This window comes from Cornus florida, unplaced genomic scaffold (assembly GCF_030987335.1).
Source record: "Cornus florida cultivar Cherokee Brave unplaced genomic scaffold, ASM3098733v1 CherokeeBrave_3.0.0_Hap2_Chr11, whole genome shotgun sequence".
In the NCBI taxonomy this organism is placed as follows: Eukaryota; Viridiplantae; Streptophyta; class Magnoliopsida; order Cornales; family Cornaceae; genus Cornus; species Cornus florida.
In genome coordinates this window covers 123,568,429-123,580,348 of record NW_026775581.1, presented here as the reverse complement: position 1 = coordinate 123,580,348, position 11,920 = coordinate 123,568,429, and the positions used below count along the sequence as shown (strand labels likewise).

At 35.8% G+C, this 11,920-nt stretch overlaps 2 protein-coding genes across 2 annotated transcripts; one reads left to right on the top strand and one right to left on the bottom strand.

The window, feature by feature from the left end:
• The first annotated feature begins 924 nt into the window (after window positions 1–924).
• On the top strand, window positions 925–1,659 carry LOC132285250 (large ribosomal subunit protein uL24z-like). The gene has a single exon (XM_059787420.1). The coding sequence runs from the start codon at window positions 993–995 to the stop codon at window positions 1,431–1,433; it is 441 nt and encodes a 146-aa protein (XP_059643403.1). The 5' UTR covers window positions 925–992; the 3' UTR covers window positions 1,434–1,659.
• Window positions 1,660–5,801: 4,142 nt separating this feature from the next.
• LOC132283201 (mitochondrial outer membrane protein porin 2-like) lies at window positions 5,802–11,300 on the bottom strand. Its single transcript, XM_059785130.1, has 6 exons — window positions 11,142–11,300; window positions 10,967–11,034; window positions 7,077–7,187; window positions 6,900–6,986; window positions 6,584–6,792; window positions 5,802–6,477 (listed from the first exon to the last, which is right to left on the bottom strand). Exons 1-6 carry the CDS (start codon window positions 11,188–11,190, stop codon window positions 6,171–6,173), a joined length of 831 nt encoding a protein of 276 aa, XP_059641113.1. The 5' UTR covers window positions 11,191–11,300; the 3' UTR covers window positions 5,802–6,170.
• Between the last annotated feature and the right edge of the window lie 620 nt (window positions 11,301–11,920).

The following is an 11,920-nucleotide window of genomic DNA, read 5'->3' as shown; positions in this document are numbered from 1 at the left end:
TATTATATATATATAGAGTTATGTAATTTAATTAGTAATATGTTATAACATGTAAGGGCAGTTTTGTAAAAATGTACTTTAAACGGGCGGGGAGGGGCGAGGTTACCCTCCCCCGGCCCCGCTGGAGTTTCAAATATAATCCCTCTCCCCTCCCCATTTACATAAATGGTTCCCCAAACCCGCCATAACTGGGGCGAAGACCCGCCGAGTATGGGGATTTTGTTATCCCTATGAGTGTTTAGTGACATGGTATAATAAGTAATTTTCACAATTGAAATATTTTTTAATTTATTTGGTAACAAATTTTTTTTAAGCATTTAAATTACTAATTTTACAATAATATCCTTTAATATAATCTTACCATATTTGATAATAGCAACTTTTTTAAGGAATTGATGTAATTGTCTTTATAAAAAATAAAAAGGACAAAATTGTTTAATGAAAGAGAAATATTTAATATCTACTTAACGCAGTTTTAAAAGCGCTAAATTCTAGGTTCAAAACTCTACTAAACTAAAATTGGTAACCATTAAAATAAAAGCACCTTTTTAAACGGTAGAGAATCAATGGCTCTCAACTTGTTTTTCTTTTTTAAGGGTAAAAAAGAGCTGATCCTACTTGAAATTGGATTTGAAGAGAAAAAAAATTACTTATATTCAAATCTAAAATAAGAAAATATTCAAACCCTATTACAATATGTTGCAAAATTAAACCAATTTTCAAACCGAATCCATAATATCATAAACTTAGGTTTAGTCGGATACTAGTATTGGGCCAGCCCATAATGGCTGGTTTTTTTTATCGAACCCGTGCTTTGCGCCCAATCAAATCAAACCTCCTTAATGGCCCACTTAAACGAAGGTGATTTCATACGACGTCGTAGTTTATGACACAATCCCAAAACAAATTCACTATAAACACCCAAAACCCTAGTCCTACACACTGTCCTTGCCGTCATTTCAGTTGCAGAGAGAGAGAGAGAGTGGGGCAAAATGAAGTTCAATCCTAGGGTTTCCAGTTCCCGCCGCAAGAGCAGGAAGGCACACTTCACGGCGCCGTCGAGTGTCCGGCGCATCCTGATGAGCGCGCCTCTCTCGTCGGACCTCCGCTCGAAGTACAACGTCCGGTCGATGCCAGTCCGCAAGGACGACGAGGTCCAGGTGGTTCGCGGTACCTACAAGGGGCGTGAGGGCAAGGTAGTGCAGGTGTACCGCCGCAAGTGGGTCATCCACATCGAGCGCATCACTCGCGAGAAGGTTAACGGCTCCACCGTCAACGTTGGAATCCACCCCTCCAAGGTGGTCGTCACCAAGCTCCGCCTCGACAAGGACCGCAAGTCCCTCCTCGATCGCAAGGCCAAGGGTCGCGCTGCTGCCGACAAGGACAAGGGGACCAAGTTCACCGCCGAGGACATCATGCAGAGCGTTGATTGATTTCTCGATCGATCTGTTGGTATATCGTATCGCTATATTATAATACTTTTGTAGCTGCTTATTTTATGCCTTGTCTTGTTTGTCAACGGATGAGGAATGACATTGTTATGCTTGGATGATTTTGACGTGGAGATCAGGGTTCGGAATTTCTTTTTGTCATTTTGATTTAAAATGCTTATGTTACTCGGTGATACTTTTTGGTTTAATCCAATTTGACTTTTTAAAATCATGTTCTTATGTGTGTATCATACCTATACATATAAGTATAATTTAGTATTTCAAGTCATATTACAGACAGGTTGTTTTTTTTTTTTTTTTTTTTAAATTTTTATTGTCGTAGTGGCTTTTGTCATGGTGAACAGACTCTGCTCGTGAAATAATTCTGTTGTTTCTGCGAGTTTAGTGGTGGCATTTCTAGAATAGCTTGATCAATGGAAGGATGCGTAACAGTTTGCTTAGCAATGAACAACAATACTAGAATTTTGCCTGTGGTAAAGGTAAATTATGTTATGTCAAGGTTTTACTTATGACACTACCCAAAAACTGGTTTGTGGTCCATAGAGTGATCCTCCTCTCAACATGATTTTAGTTTTTATGGTCTTCACCATTCTACCGTCCTGAATTTTTTGTCAAGACTCTACATATCTTTGATGCCCTTTTCCTGGGTAGATGCTGCCATTTGCGGGGTTAGTTTGATTCTTTTAGTATATGCAAAGAACTTGTTGAGTCTTCGAGTTTTCATGGAGTATACTGGTAACATTGAGTTTTATGGCTCTTTGGCAAGTGGGTTGTGCATTCTTATTGTAGCTTTCTAAAACCATTCACGAGTGAACATTTAGTGCCTCAAGCGATATTAAGCAACTAATCCTTATGTGATGTTTAGATTACAGGGATCTTCTCAAATGTGAATATGTCCATTATTCTTTGTTACTGTAATTATTTATATTTTTTAATCTAGGCTATAATTTGGAGTTGAAGTTCAGGGTGAAGGGTTTTTGTTGCTTGTCTTTTTTTCAATCTAGGCTATAATTTGGAGTTGAAGTTTAGGGTGAGGGGTTTTTGTTGCTTCTCTAGGGTATATCCAACTTCAAGAGGCATTTTTTTATATATAAATCTAGGCTATAATTTAGAGTTGAAGTTTAGGGTGGGGTTTTTATTGCTTCTCTAACCATTCAAAATTTGTTGTGCAGATTTAGATTGTACAAATTTACAAATCTAGCATCTTTTCATTAGTACTAAGACATCCATACATTCACAGAATGTACCGTGTCATACTGAGAAATGTTCACCTCTCAAAACTTTAGAGGATGGAAGCCCTCGATGGTGGTTTTATTTTGCTTATAAACTGCATAGACTGTTCTTCTTGAGCTCAACTAGAATTGCATATGCTGTCAATAGCATACTTCGACTGCTGCTAGCTAATTGGCCTAAAAAGTTAGGCTTGATAACTTTAACCGCTAGTTAGTTATAAGAATGAGCAATCTTGATTTTTTTTTCTCCCCTCGTTTGAAGCTAAAAATGGAGATCCAACCAGTTCTCATGAGCTAGTAACTAGTTCAATGGCTTCTCGTTTATTTGTTTCTTTCTACCGACCTTCATCTCATGTACCTACACCTCCCTCCTTGTTTTCACCCCATTTGACCTCTTTGCATCTCATGGAATATGTCTGCCATTCTCCTTGCATCTTGAGTTTTATGTACTGAGATTTGTATTTTGTTGTGTTCAGTATAATTATGATGGTTTTTGGAGGAAAACTATATCTTGTGGCATGAATTGCAGTCTTGAAATTGTGAAATTGGATGTTGAATTAATTATTATGAGGGTTAAAATCATAAAACCCTCCTCTACTATCCAAACTCTGCATAAAACTCCAGTAGAATTTGAAAACCCCCTAATCAAAAGAAAGCTATTTAGTTACTTCCATATGACAAAATTGACCTTATGAATTAATATAAAATTAAAAGCTAATGATTATTATTTTAAAATTACAAAATACCCTTAAGTGGGTCTTCTTCCTCTTCACCCTCTCCTTTCTAAAACTCTCGCCTTTCTCTGGCTAAAATCTTTCCTATCTATTTCAATCCCAAACTATCTCAACCATTTACTTACATTAGTAAGCAAACTTATCTCTATCATCCACCAACAGAAAGATAATACCTCTCTCTCTCTCTCTCTCTCTAAACCAAAGCCAACCCAACCAACCTTCCGAGACTTGACGACTTGTAGCCCCAACCATCACACCACCGTTCATTCGAGCCTTGCCGTCGTTGTGTATATATGTATCACATACTAATGTGTGTGTGTGTGTGTACTGACCAAGTACATGGTCGTGATTCCTTTCTCCTGCTCTTTGATTATAGTAACAATATTAATTTGTGGGGGAAAAAGTATATCCGATTTGCTTCTTTCAAACTTTTCATTTGCAAGAGTGAAAATGTGCAAGGTATAAAGTTGTCGGTTAATTTTGTTTTAGTGGTTAAAAATTTCTTTTTTGTCTTGCTGAATGTATCAATGGTGATATATGTATGTGGGTGTGTGTGTGTGCATACGTCATCACTAGCAGTATATTTAATGGAATGCCAGCAGATTAGTTGAAGTTTGGTTTGCATCAATGATCCATATATATCAGCTTAAATAGTACTTGGGTATATGTATATGGTTGGGTAGTGGGTACTTTGAGTCTTAATCAATCGGGGAAGAATCTCAAGTTCTCCGGCACTGACCAAAAAGCAGTGATTGGGAAATGGGCATGGCATGTAGTTGTAGTGTCCGCTTTTGATCAGTCTTTGATCCAATTTTGAATCATTAATCATTTATATGATGGTACTAGTAACACAGAGCTTCACGAACCTATGTACAATGACCAGTCCGGGGATTGGGACTTCACCCTTCTCTGCATGGGATTTTCCGGTTATACTCGCCTGATTTGGGAGTCGTCTGATTAGAGTCAGATTGGTCTGGTTTGAGAGAGAGAGAGAGAAGAGAGAGAGAGAGAGAGAAAAGTGTGTTTTAGAACCCACTTGAGAGTGTTTTTGTAATTTTAAAATAACAATATCATCTTTTACTTTAAAATTAAATAATATAAAGTTAATTTTATCATTTCACAATCGAAATGGAATAACTTGGTTTGTCCGAGTGTGCATCCAATGATTCTAACAAAGTCATGTCATTTTGATAGTAAACTTGAGTGGTTTGTTTTGGCTGTTGTGAGAACCACTGGCGATTGTATTTCATTATGATTGAAATTTACTGTTACTGCCCAATTTAAGCCGGAAACCAAGTGGATTTTAAAATTCTGTTTCCTAGTTATCTATATTATAAAAGGTTTTCACTCCTTTCATTCAATTTACTGGATACGTAGTTAACAATTGTGTAGTGGCATCCCTTGGGAAGGGAGCTCCACCTCAAGACCACTTGACTTGATTCACATGGATCTCTTTAGTCCTATCAGAACTAGAAGTATTGGTGAAAGTAAGTACTTCATGCTTTTCATTGATGATTTCTCAGAACTAGAAGTATTGGTGAAAGTAAGTACTTCATGCTTTTCATTGATGATTTCAGTATGAAATTATTTTCCGAAAGAGAAATCTGAGACTAGAACACATTTTATCAAGTTTGTAAATCTTGTTGAGAATGAAAAAGGATACACTTTGAAGAAACTTAGGTTTAGTGCAGGCAAGGGGTGGCCATGTACTGTGGCCAAGGGGTGGTGATGGTGGACATATAGTGCAACTATGGGGTAGGCCTTCAATGCAAGATAGACAGTCTCAAGAGGTAAATGATGAGATTTTTATAGCCATAGAGGTGGTAATGGTTGGAGCATGAGAGCGAAGCACGTTCGAAACGTGAAAACGGCATCCATTGGAAAGGGAATTAGAGACAAAAAAGAAGGAAAAAAAAAAAAAAAAAAACTTAAATACATTAGAAAAATATATCATTATTGTGCAAGTCTTTCTAATTTTTTTTATTATTTTACATATTATATCCACTATCATCTTTTTTTAACAAGATTTTTTATCTTTAGTTCAACCCTATAATTCTCTTGGATAGCATTGAAGTGTTCTTCCATAGAAAATTATAACTAAATCACATGCCTAAGTTCTTTAAAATTTTTGTGTGTCTTCACCGAGGTCGTATTCTCAGACTTACGAGAGGAGACTGTCAAGCACATCGAAGTATTAAAATTGAGAAGACATACATTTCATGTAGCAAACCGCTCATGGTTCAATTGCTCACCCTGCAACATAAACATACAATTTATTTCCGATCCTTTTCAAGCCAGTAAAAGGATACAACCACCACCAAATTATTGTCACACATAACAATATGGGATATGGGCGTTAATGATATGATACGCTAACAGCAACAAGCACAAAATCTTTGTTGGTTCAAATAATAACATCAAGCCATTTTACAGAGTGCATTTAAACAGCCTCCAATCAATTGCTTTTAACTAAAAAAGTGCACGAGATACTCAAATGTGCATGTCAAAATGCTTCCTACCAAAACAAGAAGGAAAAAAGCGTACGAGTGCATATGTCAAAATGCCTCCTACCGAAACAGGAGCAACGAAACAAGGAAAGCTTAAGACCATGGCTAGACCTGAATATCCAAGTAAATCCTTCCAAAGTCACCGAGAAGCTAGAAAGAAATCTGTGTGGAACACTACTACTTATTTTAGCACCCTTTTAAGGGCATCCAAAAAACAATCAGAAAGGGTATTGAATTTTTCTACCATCAAGGCTTGAGAGCAAGAGCCACCCCAAACCTGGGAATCTTGTCCAAGGCCTTCGTGTCAAACTCACTAGAGATGGTCAGAACCGACTTTGGTATGACTTCATGCTGCAAAAGGGCCCCAAGCCTCCCATGATTGTTGAGCTTCGCTTTCACCAATGTCAGGTTATCAACTGCATACAACCCACCAACAGTAAATGTGTTCTCATTTGTTGAGAACCTTCTGGTGATCTCTCCTACAGCAGCACTCTTCTTTAATTGATCCACATGGTGTACATATGATGCCCTTATGGTATCTCCTTTATCACCCCTGAGAGAGAGCAAATAGATACAAGATTGTGTTGAAAATTTTATTTCCTCATCTAGTCTAAAAATAGATCTTACTATTACAGTTAAAACTCTCATCGGGGACTCACAAAATTATTGAAGCACAAGAGTCTGGTTTCATCACGCTAATTCCAGCAGTATATTTTGTAAATTTACCAGAACAGGTCTCATAGCCTGCCTCTGCACCAAAAGCAATAGTTGGGGTACCAATGGTCGCTGAAAGATCCACAGCAGGTGATTGGTTCAGGGCAACGGCAGTAGTGAAAGTTGCATGGTGATGGAAGTACTGAACCTCCAACTGTAATATAAAACACAACACAAATGTAAGCACAGAGTTAAAAAGGGCCATAATTCTCAACAGCTAATTTCCCAAACCAAACATAAAAGCTGCTGAAATTTGTGTACCTTGCCAGAGTTGTAATCTGGCAGTTTGAAAGAAGCAATAGTCTTTGTTGACGGCACAATCTCACTGCAAGTTAAAGTTGTTGCAATCTGCCAAAACAAAGTGATAATAGAAGGGACTCAATATAAGCAGGTGTGTTTCACTTCAAAATTTGAAGACATAAGGTAGGGAGCACCCACGTTTGATTGAGTATCAACTTTAACATCAATTACAGTATTCTTGTATTTGTATTGTGCTGCTACATCGCCAGCTGAAAGCCCTCCTTTCTTCAGTGCAGTCGATGTAAGAACCTACGATACAAAACATAAATAAATAAATGAGAGTGAGAAGCAGTTGAAATAAGTTGTTGCTTCAGATTGATATAAAATTTCAAATTTGACAACCAAAAATTACAATGAATATCCCGCCAACATGCGACACTTGGAGAAACATTAGCCAAAAACCAAAAGTGAGAAATTCGAAAAAGTTCCATAGCTGGCATCAGCGATTAGGAAGCACCCATGTCTACAACACTGCAACAAGCCATTTGAAGAAAAGACACGGACAAGGCTATTTGACTGAAAAACAGGATACTAACAGTACAAATTTAAAATAAATTAAAGAACTAGCAAAGTAACTACTGTTTTTGCAGCTGTGTACTTTTAGGTATCGGCCAAATATTCACAATTACGTTAAAGACCACCATGATTAGAACCAATCAGTGCAAAAACCCCACAAGAAAGAGCATACAGCTGTTTCACTGTTCTGCAGCGCAATTTTGAAACAGCATTATTAGACGGGCATAGAAGGCAGCTAAAGATGTTACAACTAATATTTTCAGAATACCTAAAGGAAATATTGTTTCATGAAAATTTCCAACAAAAATAGAATGCTGTAGGACACTGAGACATTCATATGTAATGTTAATTTTAATTCTAATCTGAAGGCAGTACCATTATAGAATACTAGTTAATAAGAATCATCACAAGGCTACTTCCGAAATAGCAAACCACCTCATCACTTCATTTCCACTGGTAAACCGTTAAAAATTAAAGTCAAATCCACTCATACAGTTTGAAACTACTACTCCACCACTTCCATCTACAGAAGCCATCTTCATGTGCAATTCTCGTTGATCTTCAAAATTATAAACTATAAAGTTCAAAAAATGCTCAAGCACAAAAAGAATTTCCAGCCCGAAAGATTTTATTTTAATATTTTTTTTTTTAAAAATAAAACATTTGAAAGATTGATCAAAATTCCTCAGTTCTTCAAGTGTATAAACATTCACAACACATCTAAAATTAACATCTTATTCCCAAATACCTGAGGTTACCAGCACCAATCCTGTTGCACCACTCCATTGTACAAAGTGATGATTAAAAGATTTACAGTCCTGTCATTTTTCACAATATCATCCATATTTTTTTCAATATTCCTAGTACCTTTGTAGAACACTCGTCTTTGCCTCATCATTTGTTACTAGATCATTCATAAATTTATTTATAGGCCAAACCAACTCAAAAACTTGAGGTTTACTACACCAAACTTTTTTTCCATTCCACTCCACAAAGGCCGCATTTAGTAATTAATCATCAGCCCATCATATTATCTTTTTGCTATCTCAGCCTCATATGCTACTTTATCTTCCTTTTATTTGTAAAACATTAAACTTCAGATGTCATTTCTTACTAAAAAACATCAGCTTACTTTTAAAACCAAACCAACTCGACACTCACCACTCAAATATTAGCAAGTTATTACTATGATTCTAACTTTTCTCGTGCTGAAATCTATCCATCTCACCACATCATTGCAACTAAGTCACTACACTAATTCTCTATAAATCAAATCATGATTGGTTCTGAACCCATCCCATGAGTTTTTCATTCAGTTTGAATCTCCAACCATCAGTATGACTATTATCTCATCCCACCTTGATGTATATTCTTTCTTTAAAACGTGATCTAGAGCTTTTCTAAAGCCTTTATTCAAGGTTATATCTATTGCTTAAACTTGTCATAGTCTCGTTAACCAATAACATAATAACATCAACAGAAGCCGCTTCAAGTCTCCACCTAAACAAGACAATTTTTCAAATCAATGCTACTGATCGTTCATTTATCAACATATCATAAGCTTCTTCCAACTATTAGAAACTATATCAAGTCCATTTTTTATCTCCAAAACTTTCTATCAACCATCAAACAGAGAACCACCAATTCTGAATCTCCTTGACATCAGAATATATTGTTTTCCTGAAATTGCTCTGTACAGCTAACAATCCAGCGATAAAGGCACTGTCTATGTTATGAGTACAGCCTATAAATCCTTATTGACTCACACTCTAACAGGGAAAGGACCCTCACGGATAGTCTTGCACTGTATGATGGTATTTATCTATTTGCTAATTGCTCTCATATGTTTAAGGAAGACTCATAGTTTGAACTCATGAGGCCCATGACAATTTGACGGACCTTTCATCTATTTTACACTTACAAATAGTAATTACGGCTTCCACTATTTTTTCCCATGCATTACATATTTTTCTGTTTATTTCATAACAAAATCAGTTATAAGCTTAAATATGGTTGGGGTGGCAGTTCAAGGCCCATCCCACCCACTATTTGAAGCCTCAATAGTTCTAAACTGGATCAGGCATCAGTCCATCATGCCAAGGTCGCCAAATTGTATAGTTGAAACTAATAAATATCAACTACAAGATCATGATCAAAATTTTGAATTCATATTCTTTACATATGTCTTTAACTCAAAGTTGCTCATTTGTTAATTCGACTCCAGTTAGAAAAAGGTGAGTATAACCCTATCCGATTTCCCAATAAGCAGTTTAAATATTGTATCTGACCCTTAAGATGTAACCTAGAAACAAAGTAGCTCTAGGATATGAAAAAAATCTATGAGCAATGTTCAAGATCATTATAATCCCATAGAATGGGTCATGAATTTAAGTTTAGCAAGCATAATGTGCAAAAAACTAAAATCAATTACAAGTGTTGTACTACATCCAAAGTGGAACTCAACATTACCAATTGTCACCTACAATGTACATTCATGACACCAAATGAAATTTTCTTTAGTTCCATTCACTAATAAACCTTTTTCTCTACTTTTGTATTATTATGTAGTTCCCCCAAATGACCTATATAATCCTAAATGTCATTTCTACTATAGCTAGAAATATATTTATGCTATGCTTTTAGGGGCAAAGACCTAGATACTATCTAAGCACTATTTCTTGAAATATTCAGCCTACAATGATTTCAAAATAGTGTGAAATTGCAGTTTTTCCTCCTCCCTCCTCTCCTTGAAATTCGATAGGACGTATTAGTTACAACTGCATCCTTCACTCTAAAAGCTTCTTTATCTTTGGTTACTTCATCTTTCAAATGATACATAATTTCCTCAAAATCACTCCTATGGCCATCCACCTAGGTGGCACACTTCACATACCACAAAACCAGGTATCTAATACTACTGTCTAACATACAGTAGTACGGTTATACACACTGCGTTCTAACATTTGATAGCTTTGCTCACATAATAGCTTGAAGCTTATTAAATGCGCTTACCGTTCAGTTTATTTAGATCAGCAAAATGTGTCAGTTTATTTGCACAAATGGCAACACTTAGAATTCGAACTTGTGTACCCAAAAATTTTAAGAGTGCACAAAGCAGCGGTATATGTACTTAAATACAGACATAAATATGAACAGGAACACAAAAGCACACAATATACATGAAATAAGCAGACACCCTAAGAATTCAGGAGTCAGATTAAATAAAGTTTTTCCATAAAACTAAACAAGAAAAAATGTGGGTTACATCTCATTCCATCTAAAAACAGTATAACTTTAGCTCCCTTTCAGCAATTGCAAAGTTATTCAACCACAAATCACAATGTAATGTTTTCTAATTAAAATAAATAAATAAATAAGTGCAAAAACAATTTCTAGTCCTAAAGTTGATCAAATCTTTATAGCACTGAGTAATGATTTGAACAAATATCAAATGGTCCAAGTATGACCATTCATAAAAAAATCGAAGCAATCCATGGGTAATAAATTCATACCACTCCAGTGTCACTGCAAGTTGAGACGGAGAACTTCTGATCAGAGTTGTAGTCCTTTGTCAGCAGATCTACATTATCATCAATACAATAGAGTATATATAAACACAACTATATATATATGCCTATATAAATTAGGATAGACAATACAATAAAGAGAAGTAAGTTAATGGATTACCTTTGGCTTTCTTGCCGATATCGGAGAAGAGTCCTGGTCCCTTGCTCATAATTGCAGATGTAGAGAGGGAAAGTAGAGATTAGAGAATAATAGATGAATCTGTGAAAGGAAACGCGAAGAGACCTTAGAGAAGCCGTGCGTAGAAAATAGGGATTTATTTCGTAGTCACCACGAAATGGGAATAAATCGCAGGAAAAAACTGAATCGTAACAGGCCGTGACCCATTGTGGTCACAGACCTATTCTCTGCCGTTGATTATAAACGTATGGCTGAAAAGTGGGTTCTTGCTCAAGTGAGTCGTGAATTTAGTATGATCATATTAGTGACAGGTTCGCAGCAAATTGTGAACCTACTACTAATCTACTATATATGACTAAAGCTAGATAAGTAGATTGATTTAATTGATGAGTAAAGCTCTGAGATAAATTGTTCAATTAAATTCTAACTTACTAGTTTATTATAACATTTTTCCTTGATTGATTATTTTTAAAGAAAATAATAATAATAATAACAATTGAAGTTGAATCTCACGGGTCTATTTGGTTTGTAAATTATAAAACAATCAAAAAATTGTACAGAAAATATTTTCAGAGTTACAAACCAATTGGATCCCGAAATGCTTTACAACCATGTTATAATTTGAAAAGCGCTTAAAGTGTGACTGATATTCATGGCAATGTGTTTTTTGTGCGCGTCTCTTTTTTTCCACCATTAATCATCCTTAACAGTTCTAAAACATGTTTGGTATTACAAATAATTTATTATTAGTCGTAAAAAAA